This window comes from Accipiter gentilis, chromosome 10 (assembly GCF_929443795.1).
Source record: "Accipiter gentilis chromosome 10, bAccGen1.1, whole genome shotgun sequence".
NCBI lineage: Eukaryota > Metazoa > Chordata > Aves > Accipitriformes > Accipitridae > Astur > Astur gentilis.
In genome coordinates, this window is record NC_064889.1 from 15307397 (window position 1) to 15331809 (window position 24413).

General features: G+C 44.1%; 2 protein-coding genes across 8 annotated transcripts in view; one reads left to right on the plus strand and one right to left on the minus strand.

Moving 5' to 3' along the window:
• The window catches only part of TM6SF1 (transmembrane 6 superfamily member 1), a 48753-nt gene extending 39683 nt beyond the window's left edge, over positions 1–9070 (plus strand). For all 5 annotated transcript variants that reach the window (XM_049811518.1, XM_049811520.1, XM_049811523.1 and 2 more), the window contains one exon: positions 7700–9070. In XM_049811518.1, coding sequence (XP_049667475.1) covers positions 7700–7868 — 169 coding nt within the window. In that variant the 3' untranslated portion in view covers positions 7869–9070. The remainder of the gene's footprint in view (positions 1–7699) is intronic.
• The window catches only part of HDGFL3 (HDGF like 3), a 39031-nt gene extending 16508 nt beyond the window's left edge, over positions 1–22523 (minus strand). For all 3 annotated transcript variants that reach the window (XR_007507392.1, XM_049811531.1, XM_049811530.1), the window contains exon 1: positions 22053–22523. Coding sequence is in view for 2 of the 3 variants with exons in the window: in XM_049811531.1 (XP_049667488.1) it covers positions 22053–22136 (84 nt within the window). In the remaining variant the exon portion in view is untranslated. The remainder of the gene's footprint in view (positions 1–22052) is intronic.
• Between the last annotated feature and the right edge of the window lie 1890 nt (positions 22524–24413).

Below are 24413 nucleotides of genomic sequence, written 5' to 3' on the forward strand. Positions count from 1 at the left end.
TATAGGGCAACACCAGAGAGCAGGTGAATGGCTTGCTGCTTGGGTCTTAGGCAACTCAATCTAAACATAAGCATATTGAATCCTGCCAAATGTCACTGGAACGGAGAGCAAAGTGCTGACATACCAACGTTATACGAAATCTGCTCCTCAGCAGAGTACGGGGATGGAACCTGCATGTTTTCACTCAGGAGGCCAGGCCCACATGTGCTTTCCTTCTCTTTTCGTGCCGAAGGACCCCAAACACTGAATTCTTGTTGATTAATAAACACCAGATTGTTTTCAAAGGACGTTCTCTTTCACTGTAAAGCATCTGCTGGCTACGTAGCTTTCAGAGGAGTGCAAACTTTTATAAGGATTCAAGTCCTTTTGGTCTTTCTGCAAGGACACCCGTTGGGGACAGAGAAACCAGAGCCACATGTGGAGCTGTAACATCACAGGACTCCCTTCTGCAAAAGAAATGGATGCCTATCTTTTAGGTCTAAGTGAAGCATCCTCTGAAGCTATGCCAAAATCAGGGGATATAAGAGCACTTCCAAACCGTTCCCTGTCCCTTTTCTGCGGCCTGACTTAGGCATGTGGATGGTGGGGCTCTTGGCACGCCGGGCCCTGTGTCACTGTGCACTCACTGCCCAGCACGGTCTGCAGGAGACAATCGGCGATGGTCAGGTGTCACACACCTTGTGGGCACCGCCATTACCCAACTTCTCTTACTTAACAAGGCTAATGAATTGATAAATAAAAGGAGAATCTATTATTTAAATGCACATAGAAGGAAGATACACACTAGTGGAAGATGGAAGCGTGCATTCACTTTTAGTTCAGCTGTGTGTAAGAAGGAACTGAAATGACATGACAGGCTGTTTGGTGTCCTCTTCATCATCAGGAATACATAGAGGAAACACTGCCAAAGATGTTTTTTTAGAACTCATTATTTTCTGACATTAACTATTTGTTTTTAAGTAAGTGCCCACCCATAATGTGGTTATTTGTTCACTAATAAATGACTTAAATAAAGGTATTAGACTGTAACAGTGATAAAAAGACTGCAGGGGAAAACCAACATAACTTACTTTACAAACAGATAGCAAGTCATGGGGATAGTATGTCCCACTGTGCAACACATATTATGCCTCCTTAAAGATGGAATTATCTATGAGTCAGACCAAAAAAGGCTGTGCTGGCAGTTTACCAAGTACGGAGGCAATACACCTCAACTGTCTGGATGCCATAGCCATCCTCCTCTTTATTATGACAAGGAAGATGTCCAGAGAGATACTAGACCCCAGAAAAAATGTGGACTCCCGTGACTGAGACAAACAACGTCTGCTGGGACTTGAGTATGAATCTCATTTGGCCGCTTGAAACGCGGCGCCAGTTCTGGGCTGCATTACAGAACAGTGCAGTCCAGTTACTGTCTCAGCCCTTTAAGAATTTCTCGTGAAATAAAGTGAACAGCTGTAAATGATCAGTAAAGCAGAGGAATGAAGACATGCTTAGAAGGGAATGCTGATCAGAAGGGAATGGGGATATGCTCCAAAGCAACGTGCTATGCTCCAAAACAGTGAGGATCTTCTCCTAAGCAACATCCCAAGGGGAGTTAAGCCTCATGTTGTATTCCCAGCACTTTATACCGTTAGCTGAGAAGCAGCACCAAAACAACAAAGGACAGCACACACATCTGTCATGCAGCTCACCTGCTCCCCATTTTGTGGCATATTTCTTTATTCATCCGAGTATCCCCTCTGACTACGTATCATCACAGGAAACCATAAAAAAAGCTTTTCATAGCTTTTGAAAGTTGGCATACACATACAAACACATGCAGTATAAATCTGCACTAAACAGCTCAAGGATAGACCATTAATGCTCGCACTCTAACATTTCACTGTGCAGCTGAGGTCAAGACTTTTGCTGCCTTCACTGATTTTGCTGTGAGCTCCCAGCTCTCAGGCTTATGTTGCTAGTACTGTAATGAGGTTGAATATGAAATGACAGTGCTATCTTACGGCCATTTAACTCCATGGCAAAAACTCCAGGGAATTTAGTGAAGGATGAGACCCTCTCTGCCACTAGGAAAAATCTCTTCCCTTTTTACCTGTTTCACATGAATCCCTGCATTACAGACCACGAGAGGAGGGCTTTGCAGAGTCCACCCATTTCCAGCAAAAACACCTTAGCCCTCCATCAATTCTGAGCCCCTAAGTGCTTATTTAGCTGCAGACCAAGCCCAGCACTCCTTGGTGATTGCTGCTGTTTTGTAGTAACAGAAAGCAAGCAGTATAAGCAAGCATACTGCAGCCTCCTGCTGCTGCACTCAGTCACAATGCATTCCCATCCTACAAGATGTTTTGGTTAAATATGCTGAAGATTTGGATCTGATATTTTTCCCCATATCAGCAAGATCAAAGATAGAGAGAGAGGGAGGGAGAGAATGAGAGCAAACGCGTAAGCACAAGAGCAAGGAAAGCATCACTGCTTCGAACCAGGAACAAAAGAGATAAGTGCACCCATACTAGGACACTGTGTTGTAGTCACAGAAACCTCACTAATGACTAAAGCATCTATCAGAGGCAGACTGCGATTGCATTTTGCTCCTGGAAGGAAACAAACAGATTCTAAAGTATCTGCTATAACCTGCAATCAAACAGGAGACCCATCCCCTCCTGAACCACAGCAGACAGTGGGCTGGAGCTTGCTGCCACAGAAATCAGTGACAGCAGTGTATGGTGTGCAAATATGATACGTGCATCAGCAACATCATGGGCAGCCACTTCAATTATGGCTAAAATTAAAGCAGGTGGTTTCAGATTTCGAGTTTTATCCCCTTTGCTCCCGTTGCTGTCATCTGCTTAATGAATAACAATTGCTTTTTTTTTTGCACAACCTCAGCAGAGCTGCACTTCCCAGCATTCGTTTGCCAACCAAGCAGCAGAGCTTTAAAGACGTAACTGTACTTTTTTTTGGTTTTGGGTTGGGTTTTTTTGGTAAACAAAAGCCAGGCTTCTAGGGTCAGGAACACTGAACAGAAAATTCAGCCTGGACCTCTCAAACCAGAGGAGCAGGGCTTCATCAAATGGTGTTGCTAGGGACTACCAATGTGCAAGCAAGAAATCTGTCTCCTTACATTGTAGTTTACAGGCTAGGATGTAGACGCAGCCCAGATATTTTGCTCTCAGTGGTGCTGAGCAATTACTGACTTCTCAGGTAGTATTTCCAACTGGTTCTCACAGGCTGGGTTTGGCAGTACTCATACCGCACCACTTTCTTCCCAGTTGCCATGAGGTTAGGGACCCTGAGGAGAGAGGCACCGGCTGGGTGGATTGGGCTGGAGCTGCGGAGCCACAGCCCTGCGAGGAGGACAGCGCAGAGCGGCCCTCCGAGAACAACAGTGGCTCCCACAAACACAAATCATCCCCGTGCCTGCCAGTGGGATAAAGCGGCATATTCCAGACAGGCGGAGGAGCGCCCTGGGAGGGCTGGTGCAGAACCAGAGGAAGCTGCACCCCCTCCTGGGTGTTCTGCTCCGCAGAGCTCTACATCCCCTGCAAAACGGGAAATGTGTCTCTCCGACAGACACACAGAGAAAACGGCAAGCTTTGTCTCTCAGCTTGCCTGTGTAAAGCAGATTTCTGTGAGGTTTACGTTATTGCAGCAGTCAAGAAAGGGGCAGTTCTGCCCATCAAGGCGGAAGGGCATCCCAGATGCGTCTTCTTCCACTTGGAGGGACAGCAGGTGTCATGTTGTATGGCTATCACAAAATCTCTGTGCTGTGGATAAGCTGCTGTTCAGAAGCAGGAATTCCAGGCTGTCAGGGTGGCTTTCAGACCAGACCCTATTCCATTATGTTCCAACAGAATCTCACGCTGCAAATAAAAGGTAGTATGCAAAAATACCTATCCAGTCCACGTGTACAGACAAGAAAGCTTTACTTCAGCATGCAGAGATGCTTAGGTGGGCATTGAAACCACAAGAACAAGTCCTTTTATTTTGCAAAAAGAGGGAATTAAAACTGCAGAGCAGTAATCGCTGATTGTTTTGACATACTGTAAATGCCTTTGATTGGCAAAAGCACACAGAAGCATTGCAGAGATCAGTATCTCCCACTGAAATCCCTGGAGTCACTGCACAGCAGTCGAGCAAAGGCCTATAGTATTTTTGCTGGAAAGTGGTTCAAGTTGCTTATTATTGCCCAACACATGCAAGCAGCTTGATATTTTGCAGTTAGCTTATTAGCAAAACTCCAGATGGATAAAAGAAATACTCTTCAAAATCCATTATTAAAATAGGATATTTTGCTTTTCTACAACGTTTTTATTCAGATGGATTTAATATGGTTTTTAATAGCTAATGCTATTGGGAGTCAGCAGCATGGCAGTATCTTTTCTAAACCATTATTTAAAATACTGTTCTGTAAAATGTAAAATATTAATTCCCCCCCCCCCCCCCCCCGCCAGAGGATCCTAAAATGTAAAAAAAAAAAAAAAAAAGAAAAGAAAAGAAAAAAAAAATCCAACCTCCTTCAAGCTAAAAACTGTGACTCAGATTCTGTAGTACTTAAATTGAACAGCAATCCAACTAAAGCTGATTGGAGACTGCAGAATTTTTCTCTCATTTATCAGGACTGTAAGACATTTGAAGTAGAGCACAACTCCTTCCCCGATGTACATCACATACTAGAACTTCTAGTGTGGAATGCTGGCATATGCACTTTTTCACCCATTAAAAAAGATAACCCTGTGAAGGGTGAGACTGGAAGCAGAATCCAACTTAATAAGGTGGAATTGCACAGCTACAAAAGTAAAAATTAAAAAACTCTCTGGGCATGGAAGAGTGCCACCAGCAAAAACAAAAAGCAAAAAAAGATTAAAAACAGCAGAGCATACTTTTGAGCACTGCTGAAAATGGCTGAAGGGTATCCTGCAGACAGCCAGAAATGACAATATAAAGACATCAATCCTCCTTTTTTTCTGTGCATGCTCAGGACCTCAACGAGATAGAAGACAATGAAGGGTTAGTTGGAGTCCAAACAATGCTGGCAGGCAGTCTCACTGGGAAAGATCAGCAGTCTTGCAGCTGAGTTCAGCCCCTTTACATCCCTAATTAGCAGCATATTTTTAAGACAGAAAGTTGAAATACACTTTCTGCAGAGCTGCTTTAATCTTCAATATGAAAATGGGGCCAAAGCTTAGTTCTGCGTGACTGGTATCTATATGCATGACTTTGTAGATAACAGATCTATTCATGTGATTCAAGTCCTCTGTGGCTGGTGGACAAGACGACTGTCAGAAAAGGAGACTCGGGGGATACAAAGAATAGTCCTATCTCTGCCTCTGGCCTCTAGGATGACTTTGGTCACATCACTGCATCCCCTTCAGTCTCACTTTTACAAATGGGGACTATGATACTGTTCTCGTTACAAAGCACTTGAGATCCACTGCTAAAATGCAAGGTATTACTAAGAACATACTTCCAGCTCTGACAAAGGAGGATTTCAGGGCACCAAACTGGTATCAAATCCTCCCACTGAGCACACCCCAAAGTCAGACTGCTGCAAAAATGCTCCATTTTCTCCAAATGAAGTGTTTCCCTGCCACTGTGAGTAAAGCAATGGTGCCACCACTAGGATTTTTTTCCCCCAGTCTGTTCCCTAAGGAAAGGAAAGGATGTGATCACACTATTTTCAGTCTGACTCTCACCTGCAATAACTCAGGGACATAATCAGACAATGTTGCCAAACCAGCCAAAAGGAGAAAGGACAAAGATATTTAGCTTCCCCACATTTTGTGATAGATAGGTTGTCCATCAGAAGATGGACAGACAAGTAGTCCATATGCTGAAAGACAGCTTGCAATTGCAGGCTCAACCAAAACATCAGACAACAAGGAATCTACATAAAGGCAAGCCAGAGAAAAATAAGCTTCTTAAGTTTCATGGCTCACAAAATTACTTTTTATTTGTGGATGGGTGGGGAGAGGTTGTTCATTTTCAACAAATATTGCCAGCTCTGAGGCACTTCATGTGTACTTTTCTTCCCTTCAAGCATAGTGAAGCTTGATTCTCCTTTGTCTGAATTATTCCTCAGACATCAAAATGCTGTTTTTAAATGTACATCCACCTGAGCAAACTCTAGTGAGCCCACCAAGACCAAATGAAAGTTTCTGATGACAAAATCTGGTTATCCTACTTTATTATCTTACTACAAATATACTTGTCTTGAAATATAAGTGTGCAAGAAATGCACATATAAAAATGTGTTTGGAAGACATACAGCAAATAAAAACTAATTAACCAGTCAAGGCATCAACAAACAAGGAATTTTAGGGACTGCACATTCACAAACACCATATTTTTCTCCTGCCACTCTCTTCTCATAAGCCAAAGGGACATGAAAAGTCATATCATCTTCCTCCCCAAAGTGCTTAGATAAACCCTGCCACCTTCCGTAGCACATCTGCTAGAAAGAGGGGATGAATGGTGTAAGAACTCATTCGTCTGAGGAATATTTTTTGGCCTTCCAATATTTACACTAGAATTTTACTAATTCATTGATGTTGTTTGTTTTTAAGGAAAAATGTTATATTTATGAGATAGGTATTTTTAGCCAGTCAACTTGATCAAAATCTTTTCAATCAGATGCAGCCTGCCTAGAGCACTGACATTTGGTCAAATACACACAACCAAATTTTATACTCGAGGCTCATCTGTTCAACATATCCAAAGCTCCATATTCCGCTGTTCAAGCTTTTATTAAAAGAAGTGTTGCTAGTCCTTATACTCATATTGGCACACTTAAAGCCAAAAGGTAAGCAAACTTCTGGAAGATTGCATTCTCCTAGAATTGGCTGGCTTAATTTACTATTTTTTTTCCAATGTAATTTACTTCCCCCCAAAAGTCAGTTAAAAAAATTGGATTGGCACAATATTTCCAGGCTGAAGAATATCGAGTGTCCCCGTGCAATATTTGGTCCAGTTTCCCACAAAGTACACAAAACCCTGTTGACACTACAGCTTGCGGCTAAAATTGTTTTGAGTAAGGAAACGTGATCGATGGAGACTGCAGGTCCCGGAACACGAGCCTCCACTTTGCGTCAGGGTGGACACAAACATACTAGAGACAACGAAGGGAACAATCTGCTTCGCTTGCTGGAGACCGCAGGCTCCTGCTAAGGAGAATTCAAGCTTGACACTCTGGAGGTTGCAACTATCATCTGGGCCTCTGGGTACAGAAAACCTTCCTGCTTGTCTCCTCTGTGACCTGCTTTGTTACCGTCAGTTGCAGCTAAGGAGTATAATATCAGGGGACTGAAACACTCCTTGTCACTGAACAAGTGCCTGCATAGGAAAAATGCTTACTGTTACATGGGAAAAGAACACAAAATCTGTGTCCCTTAAAAGCACAGAACATTTTTAGTTTCCTGCAGCCCTCTGAGGTTTGGGTGCAGCAGTGCTGATGAGACTACATGAGTGTCCTGACCAATCCTCCAGAGGGAATGGAGACACAGCTCAGCATATATTTGTCTTCATTATGTTGCTCTCTGTGGACCCACGGACCATAAAGACTCATGATCTTAAATACCTGAGTGTATGTGTTCACACCAGAATCCCTATTTACAGGATTTAAGCAACTACTTCAAAACATAAACTTCTGTTTCACATTATCATAAACTAATTTACCTATTACCTACCCACCTTTTTGCAGGCACAGGCCGTCTGCACCAGCTGAGCTGCATACACAGCACAGAAGCCACACGAAGTGGGATCTTCTGCAGGCACCGAGTATGGTGGAGGTCCCTGAACAGACACTACATTCTGGCGCTGAGGACTGCAGAAGCAGAGGCATGCTCAGAGCACCAAATCATGGCACTTAGGGTGCTCGTGTGAAGATGGTGGACTGGGACTCTTCGGCTGGGGAGAGGCCTCAGTCTGGATTTTGAGACTATGGGATAAGTATAATCACCAAGCACCACCAGCACACAGGCCAATTATTTTGTTGTGATGCAAGTAACACGTACAACAACAACATGTACACAATCTGAGGGGAATGAGAAGCAATGAAATCTAATTGCAAAGCCAATGAAATGGAGTGATTTGCAATAATTTTTCAAAGGCAGGTTTTCCTGTTTACTCTGCTGACAAATAGCAAACTTGTACCTGCAGAAAAGCTTGGCATCTGTAGAAAGCCTAGGGTTGCTATAAACCTAACAACTGTCTGTAAATAATTGTTTCCATTACTCCCGCAGCCTTAACCACCATCTGTGGTACAAACCAACCAATTAAAACGGCAGACTATTTTGCTAAGATGGAACTTTTGCCTGTGTTGACTGGGTCGCTAAAACCATGGAATGAAAAGAGATTTGTGGAGTCACAGTGGTCTCTGTGCAGCACTTGGACCCAACTTTGGTATTTTTACAGGGTTTGCTTTCAATCTCTGCTCAAGATTTCCAGGAGCTGTCATTATGGTGTCAAATACCTTCTTTGCAAAGTCCCTCAGTCTAGGTTAAACTCTTAGGAATTTTAATCTGTCTGCCTAAAGAGACTCAGGAACAAGTTTTTCCAAGCCAAGTCATACTCCTCCCCACCTGCCTGTTTTTCTGCTTCCAAAACCTCAGAATGAGAGTTTTCATTTAGTTTTGACCAAAAATATAATGTTGCTGAAATTTACTTAGATAGTCCCTAAAAGATTAACAACCTCATTTATCAAAACGAACATTTTCCTCAAAAAAACCCCTCAAAGCCCCCCAAAACCCCTCAAGCAGCAGCTTACAGGAATGAAACTCTTTACATAAAAATGTACAAAGCACTCCATTATGTAAATGCAGACCTACGAACTTAAATCCTAATTACTAAATCATGTTAGAGAAAAATTACTTGAAATAATAAAAACATGAAAGACAAAAAGATGTATTTTTAGACATGTAAGTGGCATTAATGTCAGAGACAAGATGAAAATATCAATATGGTAGTGATCAGACTTGCTAGGGTGGCATGCCCATTATTCTAAAAAATATATTTCACATCACAAACACTAAATATGAGTTTCAAACATGTGAGTACTCTCTTTTAATTTACATGGATTAATCATGGGCTTGAAGTTGCCTATATGTTTATATACTTGTAGGATTAAGAGTTACTTTATAACATCCTTTCTTTCTATCCAATAAGTTAACATGAATATGTGTATGAGGTATCTGTAAGTATTTTATGTTTCTTTCAAATAACCTCTCAGAATATCGTGTTTCCATGAGCACGAGTTATCTACAAAACCTGGTGATTCAGCTGCAGTTAAGTTACAGAAGTCACAAAGTTTACTCCAGAATCTGCTTTCTTCCCAAAGTCTCTGATTTTCTCTAATTTCCCTTCTCTAAACAAGACCAAGGGGTTCTGGCCATTGCTCTCTCTCATTTCTATACTGGACTTGGAGGGGTAACCAGAAGATTAATTTTAAAGAAATTATGATCTTAAAAGGATACAGGCTGCCAAGGGACAAATTATACATGTGGAACTGTAATAGCTGTTTTCCCGCATACATTAATATTAAATTTTTAAAACACTCTTTACCTCTGAATCAGGAACGGCATCCATACCAAGCATGGGAGCTTAGCACTCTCCCTTGGCAGCTCAGTAAAAAAACGTGTTTTAAATCAGGTTACCATTTTGTTTTAAAAAGCAGCTGTAAAGAAAAAGTGTATTATTCTGACTCATATTGTGCAAATAATTGGGAAAAGGCAATTACACATAAAAGAGAACTTGGTCAGCGAGATACATATCTGGAACTAAGAAGGACATTAGGGAACACTGCACATACAAATTATTCATAGGATCCAGATACAGTGTTTATATACACCTCATACAAATCAACAAAATCCAACCAAAAGCCTTTCAGTCAGTATTCAAAATTTTAACTCTAAGTGTCACTTGCCTTTACTTTTTAATGCACTGGTGATGACACATGACGTGTCCAAACCATGCTCCACAACCAACGAGTTTTAGCTCACATTGCTTTTAATTGTCAAGATCCCCAGTTCAGTCTTACATGTAGCAATCATGATGGCATCCTTTTCAATAAATCTGCACTGGAGACATCCCTGACACTCCTGTTACTATACCAGGTCAACTGTATTGCTGACATTTGACAAACAAGTAAACTAACACGTTCATCTAGCAGCAAATGTTTCAGAAACTCAGAAATTTTCTCATTAAAAAATTGTTCCCCCTGCTCCCACATCTGCTAAAGAAGCTGGTGTTTCTTCTTAACATATTGCCACTAAAATCTTTATTATTATGGGCTTCTAGAAACTTAACAGCTAGAGGCTTGATCCTGCAAGCACAGCTGGGCATACAGTTTGGCAGCATAAACAAAGCCATTGTCTTTGTATGATCAGATCCCATCCAGCACAATAACATGGCAATTATATACGCAGGTGAACCCATTCATTTGTGAGGCAGGAGATGGCATAAAATATCTTCCAAAAGATAAGGAGAAAACATTCACAGAATTTTAATGCTGAAGAGCCCTATCTGACAAATGTGTCTTCTCTAACCTATTTTCATCCTTTAACAAGGAATTCTTGTCGTTTTACCAGAAGTACCAATTCAAAAAACCTGCTCAGAAAACTGGCCCACTCCCTTAACAACAATCAAAGCTCCATACAGAGTCTCTGAAATAAATGCAAAGAAAACAAAATAATAACAGATAGAACAAGCTTATTACTGGTGATGTATCTTCACAGACATTAAAATTCTAACCGCAAGGCTTAATAACTTTATGCTACCTTCTTCTAAAAGCTGTGATAGAAATACTGACTGTGATGAAGTAAAATAAAGTTTGCACAAGAGGAAGGTTTTTAAAAAGAACTCTTGATAAAAAGCAGCAAAAGGGATACCTGAAAATGTGAACATATGTGAGTCACCTGATCCAGACACCATACGAAAAGAATTATCTGTTGAGTTTGCTGCACCACTAATATCTTTCAAAAGCCCTGGTATTTGGAGAGGCACAGCAGTAAGGAATGTCATCTTTTTTTTTTTTTTTCTTTTTTTAAGATGAACGTCTGCCTTCTCCCTTAGGCTGTGGTCCTACTTTATGTTTCCACAGGCACTGCAGCACACATGTAAGCAGTTTTATTGAAATCAAGGAATCTTTATGCAGTCGAACTCATTTGCTGCCTTTGGGACACGGGATAGGTATCATCTTCCTTCCGCTATTCCACAACAACCAGAACAGCAAGCCTCCAGCCCTGCAGTGGATCTGCACAGGGCTACTTCTAGAACACATAAAAAGCCCACGCCCATGCCTGCTGGAGGATAATGAAACACAGTGGTAATAGGACGCTGCTAAGAACACAGGAACCTCAATTCTGCAAACACTTCCACATGTGATTAATCCTGAATGAACGCTACCTAATTGGATTCCAGATAATAGTGTCTGAAGAAATCCTTACAGAAATACAAATTTACACTGGCTCAGATGGAAACAGCGACATCTGGGCTGAAAACTGACTAGCGATTAATTAGTTTAAGAAAAAGATGACAAAAGATGCCACTACACTAGGGCACAGTGCCTGGCATGAGATGCCTTGCTTAGGTGTATTCCTTGCCAGGAGCTGCCCCACTTAACACCTTCTTCCATGTTCTGGAAGAGGCATGTGGGACAGCAAGCTGGGAACCTTTGCAAATATTAAGACAAAGATAGTCTCTTATGCTCCTATGTGTGTATGTATAAACATGCAGTCACGTCACTACATCCAGTGATGGTAAAACCAATATGACAACTGACTCACAGAGTCCTGGGTCTGTGAGAAATACAAGCTGCGAGTAACCCAAAATTTAGTTTGCAAAAGGAAAAAGCTAACACATCTGGGAAAAAGGATTGGCAATGTAAGAGAGAGAAAGCTGGAAGCAGCAACACTACAGGAAGCCAATAGTGGACCACAAGTTACATTTGAACAACCAATGTGCTGCAAAGGTCAAGGCAATATGCAGAAATCCCCATATGCAAACACACATCCTGCCAGAGAGCTGGCAGACAACCCTCACGTGGTGCGACCGCACCCAGGAAAATTATTTTGGCCCTGTGCAGGTCATCCCCGTACAGGCTGGTAACAAGTTGAAGGAAGCTAAAGAAAAATACACAGGTATTTATGTCAACACGCACACACACCAAAAAGCAATCGATGGGGCCAGAGGGGTTGATTTACATACAGTGATGAATAATAAACTATATCCTAAGGAAGGAAGACAGGCCATGCATGGACGGCCTCACTTCTGCTATGGGATGCAAATCACACCCCTCGGTGCCTCCTGGCTCTGGAGCCCCCTCAGCCATTGTGCTTGGGTGGTCTCTGCACAAGCAGTAGGAAAGAGAAAGGCAAAACTTGAGAGGAGGAAGGACACAAACCTCCTTTTGTGGCAGAGTGCTCTGCTTTCTGGCATCATCTTATGCTGCTTTGTCACGATGGCCAACCCATGGCACGTGCTAGTCTAAATGCCACTCCATCAGTGCCTTCCTCCCTTCCCCTCCACCCCACAGCTGCTGAAATGGGAAGATACTAATACGTGCCATACAAAAAGTGAACCGTAAGTGCCCTACATCTAAAGTTTTCCCAAAGGATATGTGGAAGAGGAGCTGAAGGAACTGCCTCCTAGTTACCAAACAATAGGTTAAGGACTATGGTAACAACCAGGAACGGAAACCTGTGTTCTTGTTGTCTTCATGTGGAGGAGGATACCCCGTCCTCCAGGAATTAAAAAAGGGGTTCACTGTATCCCTTTCATGGAGGCTTGAACACTGTAAATGTAAGAATTGTGGAGCTGAAGAAAAACTAGCAAAAAAGAGCTGCTTGTATCCAATGACTTTCTATGCAAAACACACAAACATATTAAGGAAGGACAGCAACTCCAGAATTGCTCTTTGCACCTATAGCATTTGCTCCTTTATCCATACTTTCTTGCTGCTTCTCCCACCTGGATTGCACCTCCAGACTGATGCTACATATCTCTGTAAGGTCACTCCCTATGTTATTATTAAGCTTCAATATGTACTTATACTTAGTACATTTAGTAATCCAGTCTGATATGGGATTGATTCCCAGAAACGGTTTGCATTATTGTGCAATTGTGACTCAAGCTCTCCCAGACTTAAAGTTTCTTCTACTCATTGCCTCAGTGTGGTTTTACTTTCTGAGTGGCTTCACAGGTAGGTGCTTTCCAAGCCCAAGGTGTACAAAGTTGCTGACCAAAGGCTGACACACTGTTTCCTAGTTGACATCAGTGACACCACAGTGATACCTGTAAGATCCCAACAGTCTGGAATTTTTTCCTTCCTCCCTGGCCCTACTTACTCTGCTGTACATAGAATGCTTTGTTAACTGATGGTCTTAAAGAAATTCTCTGGTGTATGATATTCCTTGCCCTGTTTTTCCTCCTTTGTTACATGATGTCTTCTATTCAAGCAGCCAAACTAGAGCTGGCAAAGAGCCTCTCTCTAGGTTTTTTACACATTGCTGCAAGGCAAAATAAACACTTGTTTCCAGTTTGCATTTTTGGGGCTACAGATTTATGCTAATTATCCTTTCAGTCTGCTAATGGAAAACTGAAGGAGATTTAGATGTACTTTTCTGAGGCAGAGACCAAAGCCTATGGACACCTGCCCTTTCTAACGCTGGGCTTTGTCCTACCCAGAGCACAGTACAATGTCGTCTCCTCCCTTTATGATGACTCTGAAGGCATTTTCAGATTTCAGCAGGGCTTTACAAAAGGCCAGGAGACAGAGATTAAATCCTTCTGAAATTCAAGAACATAATGTGTCTTTTTGGAGCAGCAATGATGCCAAGGATAATATTTGGGTTGGCCTGAGACCATTTGAAGGATGAGGAACTTCAGAACAGGGCAATAGGAACTACATCATTACATGGGAAGTTCATTGTTTTGTTAAGATGCTGTAGTATTTACTCAAATTTCTTACCTTCCTTTTGTTTTCTAGAACAAAAAAAACCCCAACCACCAAAACCAACCAACCAACCAACCAAAAAAACCCAACCCCAAAGCCAGGGCTCATATATGCTTCAGGTAAAAGTAGGTATTATCAAGACTGTCATATCAAATAGTCTGAGTAGAATAAAAGAAAACTGGAAATGAATCTGCAGTTTATTTCCAATTTCTGTATCAGGTTTAGAACTGGCTGTTACACAAATGAATGAAACAATCTCAGATGTGCAAAGCCAGTAATGCAGAGACCTTCCCAAGAGGAGGAAGCAAGGATCTGTTTCCTTCTTTAAGTTTTAGAAGCTTTACCTCATGATACTCTCTTGTTTGCCAAGTATTTCCTGGAATCTTTCAAGTAACTGTTCATTCTAGTTGCTCCTATTGTGCTTCAGCCAAACTACTGGGCCTTTCTCTGTTGATGCTGCCTCTATTGGAGTCCAGAGCCAAGTGATGTGCTACCATGGCAATGTGCTACACCTATGTTTTAAGCATCTATCTTTTCTATGGGAGTCTGTATACCTATGCACAGAATAGGTATGTGTATACACACACATACATATCCATGGTATGTAGAGATCAGAGATACAGACGATACAGGGGTAGACTTGAAAAGTACCAAGGTACCTAAAGACACAGCGAAGTACTGATGTTCAGCTAATTCCTAACACCTTTAAAAAGCTGGCTGCACAACCTCTTCCTGCCTGCTCCACACAGGCTACTTTCCAGTGTTTGTTGCTATATTTATCACTTGAATTACAGTATTACTGAGAGGCCTCAGGCAGACTCATTCTCCCTTACGCCTCTCGAGCATATAGTGGAAAGGTCTTTACTGCTCAGACAACACCATTTCAAACAGTTATAATGTCCAAGCTCTCTACATTGTCATCACTTTTCCAGCATTATCAGGAAATCCTCTCATCTATCCTCAAATGACAATTGTATATACTTACTGTCAGAATCACTTGCTTACAAGATTTTTATTACCCTAAATGTATGAAGACTCGTTAATGCATTATTGTGATGGGGAAATCAGGAAATGAAAAGTTAAGACTGAAAACTCAGCCTTTGTTTTGCTGTCTATGCTTACAAAAAATTCATTCCAGTTGGGGGTCCTGAAAGGCTCTTTACATGATAATAAAAAGAGGTGATCTGTCAATTAATGTAATGGAAACTAACATTTCTCATATCTTTTTGCAGTAAGAACATACAGATTGACTTGAGAGGCTACAGATTTCACTGAAAGGGGCACCCTTCCTTCAGACAAAACATATATCCAATGATTTCCATGAGATCAGCTGATGCAAATTACTCACTGGCTTCAAAATTACAAGGAAAAACAACTAACAAAAAGTCTGTACAGTATGAAAAACTTTAATTGCTTATTGCCTCAAAACTTCTGAGACAACTGCCTTCATTCTGGGTTAGCTTCATTTGGACTTAAAATCTTGACACTGCAGAAGAAAATGTATTCATCTATTGTCATTTACACAGAAAGATCAGACTTGCACATTTGGGGCTAGTTATTTAAACTAATCAAAGAAAAAAAAAACCAAACACACCCAAACCAGAGAGACTTAAAGAACTGAATTTAAAAGAAGTTTCACCAAATATCCCTGCTGTGGTAACAACAAACATAAAACATCTTGGCCCCAAAATTATTCGTTTGCCAAACAACAGCAACTGGAAAGGTTTTACTGTAAGCTATGGTTCAACTTTATGTATAAAAATTACTCCCATTTTATGCTGCAATCCTCAGATGAAATCTGTTTTTAAGTCACACTTAAAGCAGAATGCAGGAGCATGGAGAAAGACCATCGGCTGCTGAGGTTCCCCACCTTCTGAACACTAGGAGAATTCACACTTCACTCCTTGTTATTTTTGTTTTAGGATATGAAGGAAACAGTACTCAATGAGCTGATGAAGTCACTGAAAAGGCACTCACACCTACTCTAAATATGACCAGATATCTGCAAATAAAAGTTTAAATACTATCTAAGGAACATGTGTCAACCTGGTGCAGAAGGTTTAGAAAGTAAAAAACAATCCCGTAAAGGACTCGCTGCCTCAAATGTGCTCTTTTCAGATGCACCACAGCAGAAGTCATGGGAGTGCTGCCTGAAGAAGCCATGACTTCACCCTCAGTTCCTAGGTTAAGACAGACCTTTGCAGTGATCAGCAAATCATGTCTCATCTCAGAAAGGAACAGAGACCTGCCATGAAAAATTGCTTGCAGATCTCTGAGGAGTGATGTATGAGTGAGGTACATAATTAAAGAGGGATTGAGATGGAAGAAGCTGAGTTGGTAAAGGAGAAGTCACAGGAGACTCATATTTAGTAACACGGCAAAAGTGAGGTCATAAACCAGAGCAACCAAAAGGGGAAAAAGGAGAAAAGCACATGGTGAAGGACTGGACAGGTCCCAAATGGCCAAGGAGAAAAGCTCGAAAGACTGCAGACTGGGTTTTGGCAGAAAAACACAGAGAAAGATCTGTTGTCTATTTCTGATGGACCCTTTGAAGTTTTCTGGATCTAATCTGATTTTTGTCTGTCATTCTTTGCCAAAAAAGATAAACCTTGCCAGGGAACCTACCTTCCCTTATCCTTATACTAATAAGAAAACAAATGGTCTGTTTTAAATATCAAACATTTATGTAGAATCTTTCTTCTGTGATATGTTTGATAGTTTGATATTTCCAAGCTGTCATATTTGCAATTATAACTGACCTGGTTAAGTATCTTGTATTTTACCAAACCATGTCATAACATAGGCCTTGGTCCTACACCACAAGCTTCACCACAATCAACCCACTAGCTCCATCCATACTTCACTGAACTGGAAGAGGGAGGTTTATTTAGTAAAATGCCTGTGTAGCAGTGTCCAAAATATATTTTTAACATTTTTTTACTGATACTGAAAGTCTTCTGGAATTCTATCACTCTGTAGTAGTAATTCCTTTTAACAGTCTATAATATTATATTACACTATAATACTATAGTGTTATTAGCCTTATCTTTTTAGGCTCTAGTCTAACAAAGTCTTTAAGCATAAGCTCACCTTTAAGCCCTTCCCTTGGATTACTTTAAGGTGTCTTACTTTCATGCCTTGCTGGATGGGGGGCATAGCCAACAATACTGAAAAAAATGCACTCAGCTAAAAACTATCATTTAATCATCACATTTATGATGCTCAGCCCACCATAGACACTAGTTCCCATTAAAATGACAGCATTTACTATATATTACTCTAAGCAATATACTGAAAATTTCATACCCATTTGCAACTCTAATACATTAAAGTGCCCCAAATACCATTTTGCCATTGCTATTGGCAGATGCTTAATAGTGACATTCACATATGAGGATTGTCAGCTAACCAGCAAATCCAGAGTTCAAGTAGGTGTTAATTCAGAGTAGCAATAAAGGGACTGCACAAGGCAAACAGGAGTCGAGAAAACAGGATATTCACCTTCACAAGACAGTAAATACACCTTCATAATAATTAGTGTGACACCATCACTTTAAAGGCTGCGTTCTCTTCCCAGCACAAAATGTTCTGAACAGCTCTAAACATCCATGTGTTTTACACTAGAATACATTGTCTTACCTGCTTGGATCTCTTTTGTATTGTCCCAAATCAACTCTATCATCCCTACACAAACTACTTGTGTTTACCCAAATACAGTTCTTGTCTCCCCAGCTGTATGATCCTAGATTTCTGTTCAATAATGGCATCAGCCATTTACTTGGGCACACTCTTATTTTATTGAGGTCATTCCAGACTTTCTCCTCCGCTCTCTACAGTTGCATTAACAGCTTCCTTCCTATTTTTAAATCAGCAGCTAATTTCAGCAACTAAGTGCTTATTGTTTCTTCAGGGTCACTCATAAAACAAACACCATTATTGATCTTTCTGAATCTACCACTACTTTTTCCCTTTTATCTCATCTGAGTGACTATTGAAGGGGCAATTTCTCAATAAACCAGGACATCTATCCTAGATAAACTAGGGTATCCGAAGAAAGAGATTTCTTCTGTCTATGTGTGCTAATACAGCTCCTATCACGGCAGTAGTCAAGCAACTCATAAATGTTAGTGATTTTGTCTCCACAACACCTTTTTAAAGGGAAAAGTGTTGTTAACTGTCTTTTACAAACAGAGAACTAAGACACAGAGGGATTTAGTGCTTCAAAAGCAAAGACGACTCATGAAATGTAGAATTAATTAAATCCTTATTTCCTATATTTTAACCACAACAGCATCTTCTCTTTATTTTTGCATGTACCCTGGATACACAATTGCTTATTTGTTGGATTACAGCGACTGATGACCTGGCCAGTTGGTATTTATTCTGCATTTTTTGATGAACATCTGAAGACAACTGACATCACAGGCTGACATAAAACCCGTGTTAAACCAAACTGCTGCCAGTATTTTATCTACTGTTATTATTAAGCTTCAATAGAATTCTTGGGGCCTAAACCCTAAACCTATTCACTGTCCTCCAGTTAACCTAAAGGAAATTTTGGCTTTGCCCAAGAAAATGTGATACCAAAATGCAAAGCAGCCCTTCTAGGTAATAAGACCTAAGTGACATCTTTCAGACACCAAGTATCTAAAAGCATCTTTTGAAGTGAGTGGTTTTATTCACCAATTCTATTTTAACAGGATATGTAAAGATAAGATTTACTGGCCATTACCGTTTTGGCTAAGTGTGGCAAGCTTGGTCCAAATTAATTCTAGACCAATCCACAAAGGAACTTTAAATGCAGCTTGACTGCTATAATGCACCATCAATTATTAGACAAAATTCTTCAATGATCCCTGGGCGTACCATCACTATCTGGCCACTTTCTTCACGGTTTCTCTCTCTTTACTCACAGTGATGAAAGTCAGGCTTGCCAGTCCTGTTCTTGCTGATTGCTCTATCAACATACTTCCAAAGAGAGGGGGGTGGAAAGCTAACAGTCTAGGACTAGAGATTGCTGCCTACGCTGCATATGTCTGCAGTGTTGCGCCCCATGGAGCTGGCTGAGCCCACGAGCACTATACCTAATGAGAGACAAGAGTAACTGAGCTAGGTGCAGATCTCCACTACTGCAGCTGGACTGCTTCTGGGATCTGAGTTAGATTTTCTGTATGACACTACGCATGCACACAAAAATACACGGTTGATTCTGAGCCAGGTCAGTTATGTCTGTGTGTTTCTTTAAAGGGTAGGCAGAGTCCTTCTGTCCTGCTTTAACACTTCTCAGGTTTATTAAACACAGTTTAAGAAGTTTGTCCCTAGACAGGAAATTCATGCCAAAGGTCTCAGAGGTTCAAAACACCATTTGGTAGGGGCAATAACACTGCCATTTATACGTAGTTACTCGTATTATTAAGCTAGTATATTAGGATGAAATAATGTAAGTTTTTACATGACAATACAAAGATCAAAGACGCTAATTGCATAATGAATGAAGAAGTGGGTAGCAAACAGTCAAGGATCTGGAAACAAGTGACCCCCCTGGATAAAAGGCATTCACTTAATCAGAGTATCTGAGTTGCATTCTCAACTCAAATACTTCTTTTCTTCTTATTTATATGTGATGTTTTCTGCAAAACGAAATAAAGACTAATGTCCTCACTAGGTTTTTCCTTTGCTTAAGGAAGTCTGCATCAGGCAAAACTTGGCAACCAAGATGAAGAAAAGGTCTAGTAAAGATGGTATGAACTATATTTTTCATGAGCAATACGTTAGGTTCAGGCAGACATCAGCCCAATCTAACATGAAGTTGTATGTAATGGCATCACGTCTTACAGGAGCACATTCTGTGCCTCTTGACACTCAGGTGAACTAAAACCCAGTACTAATGCTTCCCTAGCCTGACTGCTCTCTCCCTACCTGATGGTAGATTCTAGGGTCTCTACAGTTTCTACCTCCGCTTGCTAAGTCATGTTACAACTAGAGACTGCTTTGTCTTGAACTTTACATCCTGTTAGTTTGCACAAAGGAAGTAAGTTATGTTAAGAACACACCTGTTTTTTCCTAGTGAAGATGTACTCTGTTGGATATTATTGCCATTCAGGTACCTATTTAGACACCCAGTCGAAGGCTATGACCAGCTGCATAGCATATAATGATTTTTTTAAAGGAAAGAAAACGTCATTAAAACAAAAGGCCCTGTTCTGCTTCTGGGTAAACAAATGGGAGTTTTACAAAGGCTCAAAAAGGAAAGGGATTAACATGCTTCAACGTGGTAATGGTCTCAACTGTTCACATTAAAATTTTCACAGTAAATTAAACCATGACAGAGGTAGGAAAGAAGTCAATTTTCAGTGGCTCATGCTGTTCTGCTGACATAAATTGCCATTTTTTAGGCAGTATATCCACCAACCTGTATAATAATAGACTAACAAAACCGCAACCCAGTGTTGATTAAGTTCGGCCTTTTGCATGCTAATTTTAGCCTGCTCTGCCAAAATAATTGAATGCACCACCTTATTTACATGCTTCTAGATATTTAGCACCCTCTAACTATCCTTTCTTCACCAACCTTTGCTCAAGCCTGTGGTGTTGGCCTTCCCTCCTTGTATGGTGTCTGCTCTTCAACACCTCTTCACCTACTTCCTCAGTTGGTTATACTAAGGACACCTTTCCACCACTTACACCCATCCTTTTCCAGGATTCTCTTGTCAAGGGCAATGCTAAATGTCAGTCCATCTTTATCCTGCCCATCTCTGTTTTCCTGCGCGCCGCACACAACACTTCATTATCTTCATGCTCTTTGCAAAGACCAGCAACTTTCCTTGACCGGAAAACGATGGCAATCGCAATCGTCCCGGTAAGGTCGCAGAAGACAAGTAAATACAGACTCTCACTGGCTGATGCCTGCCAATGAGTTCACACGACACGTGTTACACAGCGAGTTTACACAACAGTGACCGAAAAGGAGGGAAGGGACAGGCCGTGTAAGGGTGCCACGGTACCAGACCCCCCAGCAGCAAGAGAAGGCTCTAATCTGCGTTACTGCAGGAGCACCAAAAATGGATGTTTAAATACAACGGGGCGCTTATCTGACTGCCGAATGCCCACGATGCCTTTCCACCTCAGTTACATCACGGCAGCGTAATCAAAAAATGACAAAGGACTGTGAAAGAAAGTCAACACAGTAAGAGACACAATACAGCAGGAGGCCCAACACCCTAAAACCCCGCGTACGGAAGGGCGGCCGCTGAGCTGCGGGGATGCCAGCACCCAGCACGGACCCCGCCGCGCCTCGGAGCCAGGCCAGCTTCACCTCACCCAACCTCTCCGTACCGCGCCATGCCTCCCGCTCCCACCGGCGCCCTGGCCGCCGGGCTCTCCTCGCACCCGCCACCCGGGGGACAACCGCAGCCCGACTCCGGGCCTCGGCCCCTTCCCCCTCCGGTGCCACCGGGCCTCGGCCCCTTCCCCCTCCGTGCCACCAGGCCTCGCCGCCTCCCCACACGGCCCCTCGAGACCTGGCCCTGCCCCAGGCCGTGCCCCTTCCTCACACCGGTCGCCAAGGCCCGGCCCGAAGCCTCGTCCCTCAGCCCGGGCCCTGGGCCGCGCTGGGCCGGGGGGAGGCGGCCGCCCTGCCCTGCCCTGCCCTGCCCCAGGCGCCGGCCGCGGAGGGGAGGGGAGGGGGGGGGGGGAAGGTGGGGGCCCCTCTGCCCCACGGGGGAGCCGGGGGGAGGGAGGGCGTATAATAAACAGCATCGTTGTCAGGCAGGCAGGGCTGCCGGCTCCCCGAGCCTCCTCCCCGCGATAACAACCCAGGTACAGCCCGCGCTCGCTCGCCCCCCTCCCTCCCTCCCTCTCCCTCTTCCTCCTCCTCCTCCTCCTCCTCCTCCCGGGGGGCCGGGGAGAAATCTGCAGATCAAAGAAAAGATGCACAATAATAACGGGGTGGGCGCGCGTCGCGGCCCCCCGTCCGGCGGGCCCGGGGCCGGGGCCTCCGGCGGAGGCTCGCCGCGGCCCGGCCGCTGCCCGCCCGGCAGGAGGGCGAGGGGGGCGGCGGCGGCGGCGCGGGGCCGGGGCCGGGCGCCCCCGCCGCGGTACTCACCCGGGCCGGCCAGTGCGGGTACCCCTTCATTTTGGCGAACACCAGGTCTCCAGCCTTGTATTCTCGGGGCCGCGGACGAGCCATCGGGAGCCGCCGCGGGAGCCGCCGTGTGTCCCCCCGCCCTCCCACAGCCCTCGCCCCGCACACGCCGCCCCGGGGGCAGCCGGGCGAGCCCCCGCGGGGTGCGATGCGCCCGGGCACGGGGCGCAGCCGGGAGCAGGGCCGGGCCGCGGGCAATCCCCGATCTCTCCGGCGGCGGCGGCGGCAGGAGGAGATGGGGTGTGTGTGTGTGAGTGTGTGTGTGTGTGTCTGTGTGTGTGAGTGTGTACGCGGGGGAGGGGGAGGCCTTGGACACAACCCCAGCAGCCCCCGGTACCAGGGAGCCGGCTGGCGGCGGGGCGCCTGGCCGGGCGGGGGCGGCCGGGGAGCCCTCACCCCGCGGCGGCGGGCGGGCGCGGCGCTGCCCGCGGCCCCCCCGTGCGAGCTGGCTACGCCGCCCGCGCCGCCCGCTCCATCCCCGCCGCAGCCGCCGCGGCCCCGGGAATATGGAGCCGTCTCCTCCGAATTACTCCTCGGGCAGCGACCGAAAACAGGATCTTCTTATCCCCCCCCGCCCGCGCCTCCCCCCCGCGCTTTCCCTTCCTGTTATTTTCTAGGTACACAGATCGGTTTCTATGAAAATAGGAGAGCAGAGAGCGGCTCCAGTCCCTCCCGGCCCTTCCTTCCCAGCTGAAGCATGACATGGTTCTTTATGCGCGCCCGACATGGAGGCTGGGCGACGAGGAAGAAGCCGGCTGAGCCCGGCTGAATTTTGCAGCAGGGCCGCCGAGCTCCCCTGGTCGGAGGCTCCCGGCCCTCGGGCCCGGGGGGGTGCCCTGTCCCCCCTCCTCACGGAGGCCCAGGCCGCAGCACAGACCGGACCCACGGGGTGCCTCGGCCCCCCAGTGCTGCTGGTGCAGACCCTGTCGACAGGCCTCCCCTGGCACCCGGGCATCGGGCAAAGGCAGCCTGCAGCCAAACAGCCGGCCTCAAGCAGGCGCCCGGGCAAAGGCCCCGCTCCGGGGCACAGGGTTCTCCCAGTTCCCGTACCCGGCCTCTTCCCCGCCGCCAACCCTCCACCTTCCTTCTCAGCCTAAGACTCAAAAAAAACCCACAGCCGCAAAGACCTGGACCTGGGATCTGCTTAGATTCACGACAGAGGCCTCCCCGCACAGCTCTGGCTCTTGCCAGATGATGCCAGTTTTTAGAAACATGCACCTCTGTGGAACTCACAAATCCAAACCCCAGGTGTTGCTGTTTTTACCATAATGTTGCCGGTTAAGTTGTAATGTTCGGAAATCAGTTATTATTGACACTTATTATACCTAAGTACCGTCCAGAGGAGCAAAACTAGGAAGGCACCTGCAAGCTGCGCCACAAGCAGAAAAGTTTAGGAAAGGTTTTTCTGCAGGTTTGGCTGAGACCGTAGCAGTGGGTTCCCCAGCCACTCTCACATGCAAGATGGCAACTATCCCCTTAAAGTTTAGGGAGACAGCTCTGGCTGGGTGCTTCTCTGAGTCCCCAGGAAAGCACCTGGCCACAGGGAGTTCCCGCCAATGAAGAAAGAAATAGGTGGCTGAAGACTTGTAGGGTCACATTTTGGGGAGGGAGTAGGTGGACCATAGTGAGCACTACTGGTCTATAAGGGCTGGGAATGGCAGAGAAAGAAGAGAAAGAAACAGTTCTTCCAGCACCTGTTCCTGGGCTGTAACAGGACCAAGAAGACTCTTACTGTTTATGGTGTCCCCAGATGTGGTTCTGGTACCCAAGTGCTGCTGTTGGTAGCGCACAAGTCAATAAAATTTGTCACTCTGGGTCATAAAATAGGATAAGCACTTCTCTGTTTGGGGAAGCAGTGCTGTAAAATCATTAACTCGGGTATCAGTAGCAGACTAACAAGGAAAAAAAAATCCAGGAAGCTGGATAAACATTTAGATGATTAGCCTGCACTGTGCTCAATGTTGTTATCTGTTCCTGAAGTACTGAGATCAGTGACAGGGTTGCCAACGCAGCCACCTTCAGTATAGACATGTGGCCAAGCAACGCACTTTCACTTTCACATCAGATAGGATTTTGCGTCCTTTTAAATTGATACTTCTTTTCAGTGTAAATTCCCTTCAGAAAAATGTACTATAAAATCTCTGAGTATAGGAGCTGTGGACTCTGATCCAAGTCTGTCCAGAATAATCCTATGTGCTGTGTCTTACCTCCCATACCTCTAATATGTCCCCAAATGAGCCTTATCTCCAGAATACTTACTAGAGAGCTGGAGCTGCTTTGTTTATTTGTTTGTTTGTTTTTAAATACACTATTTGCTTTTCA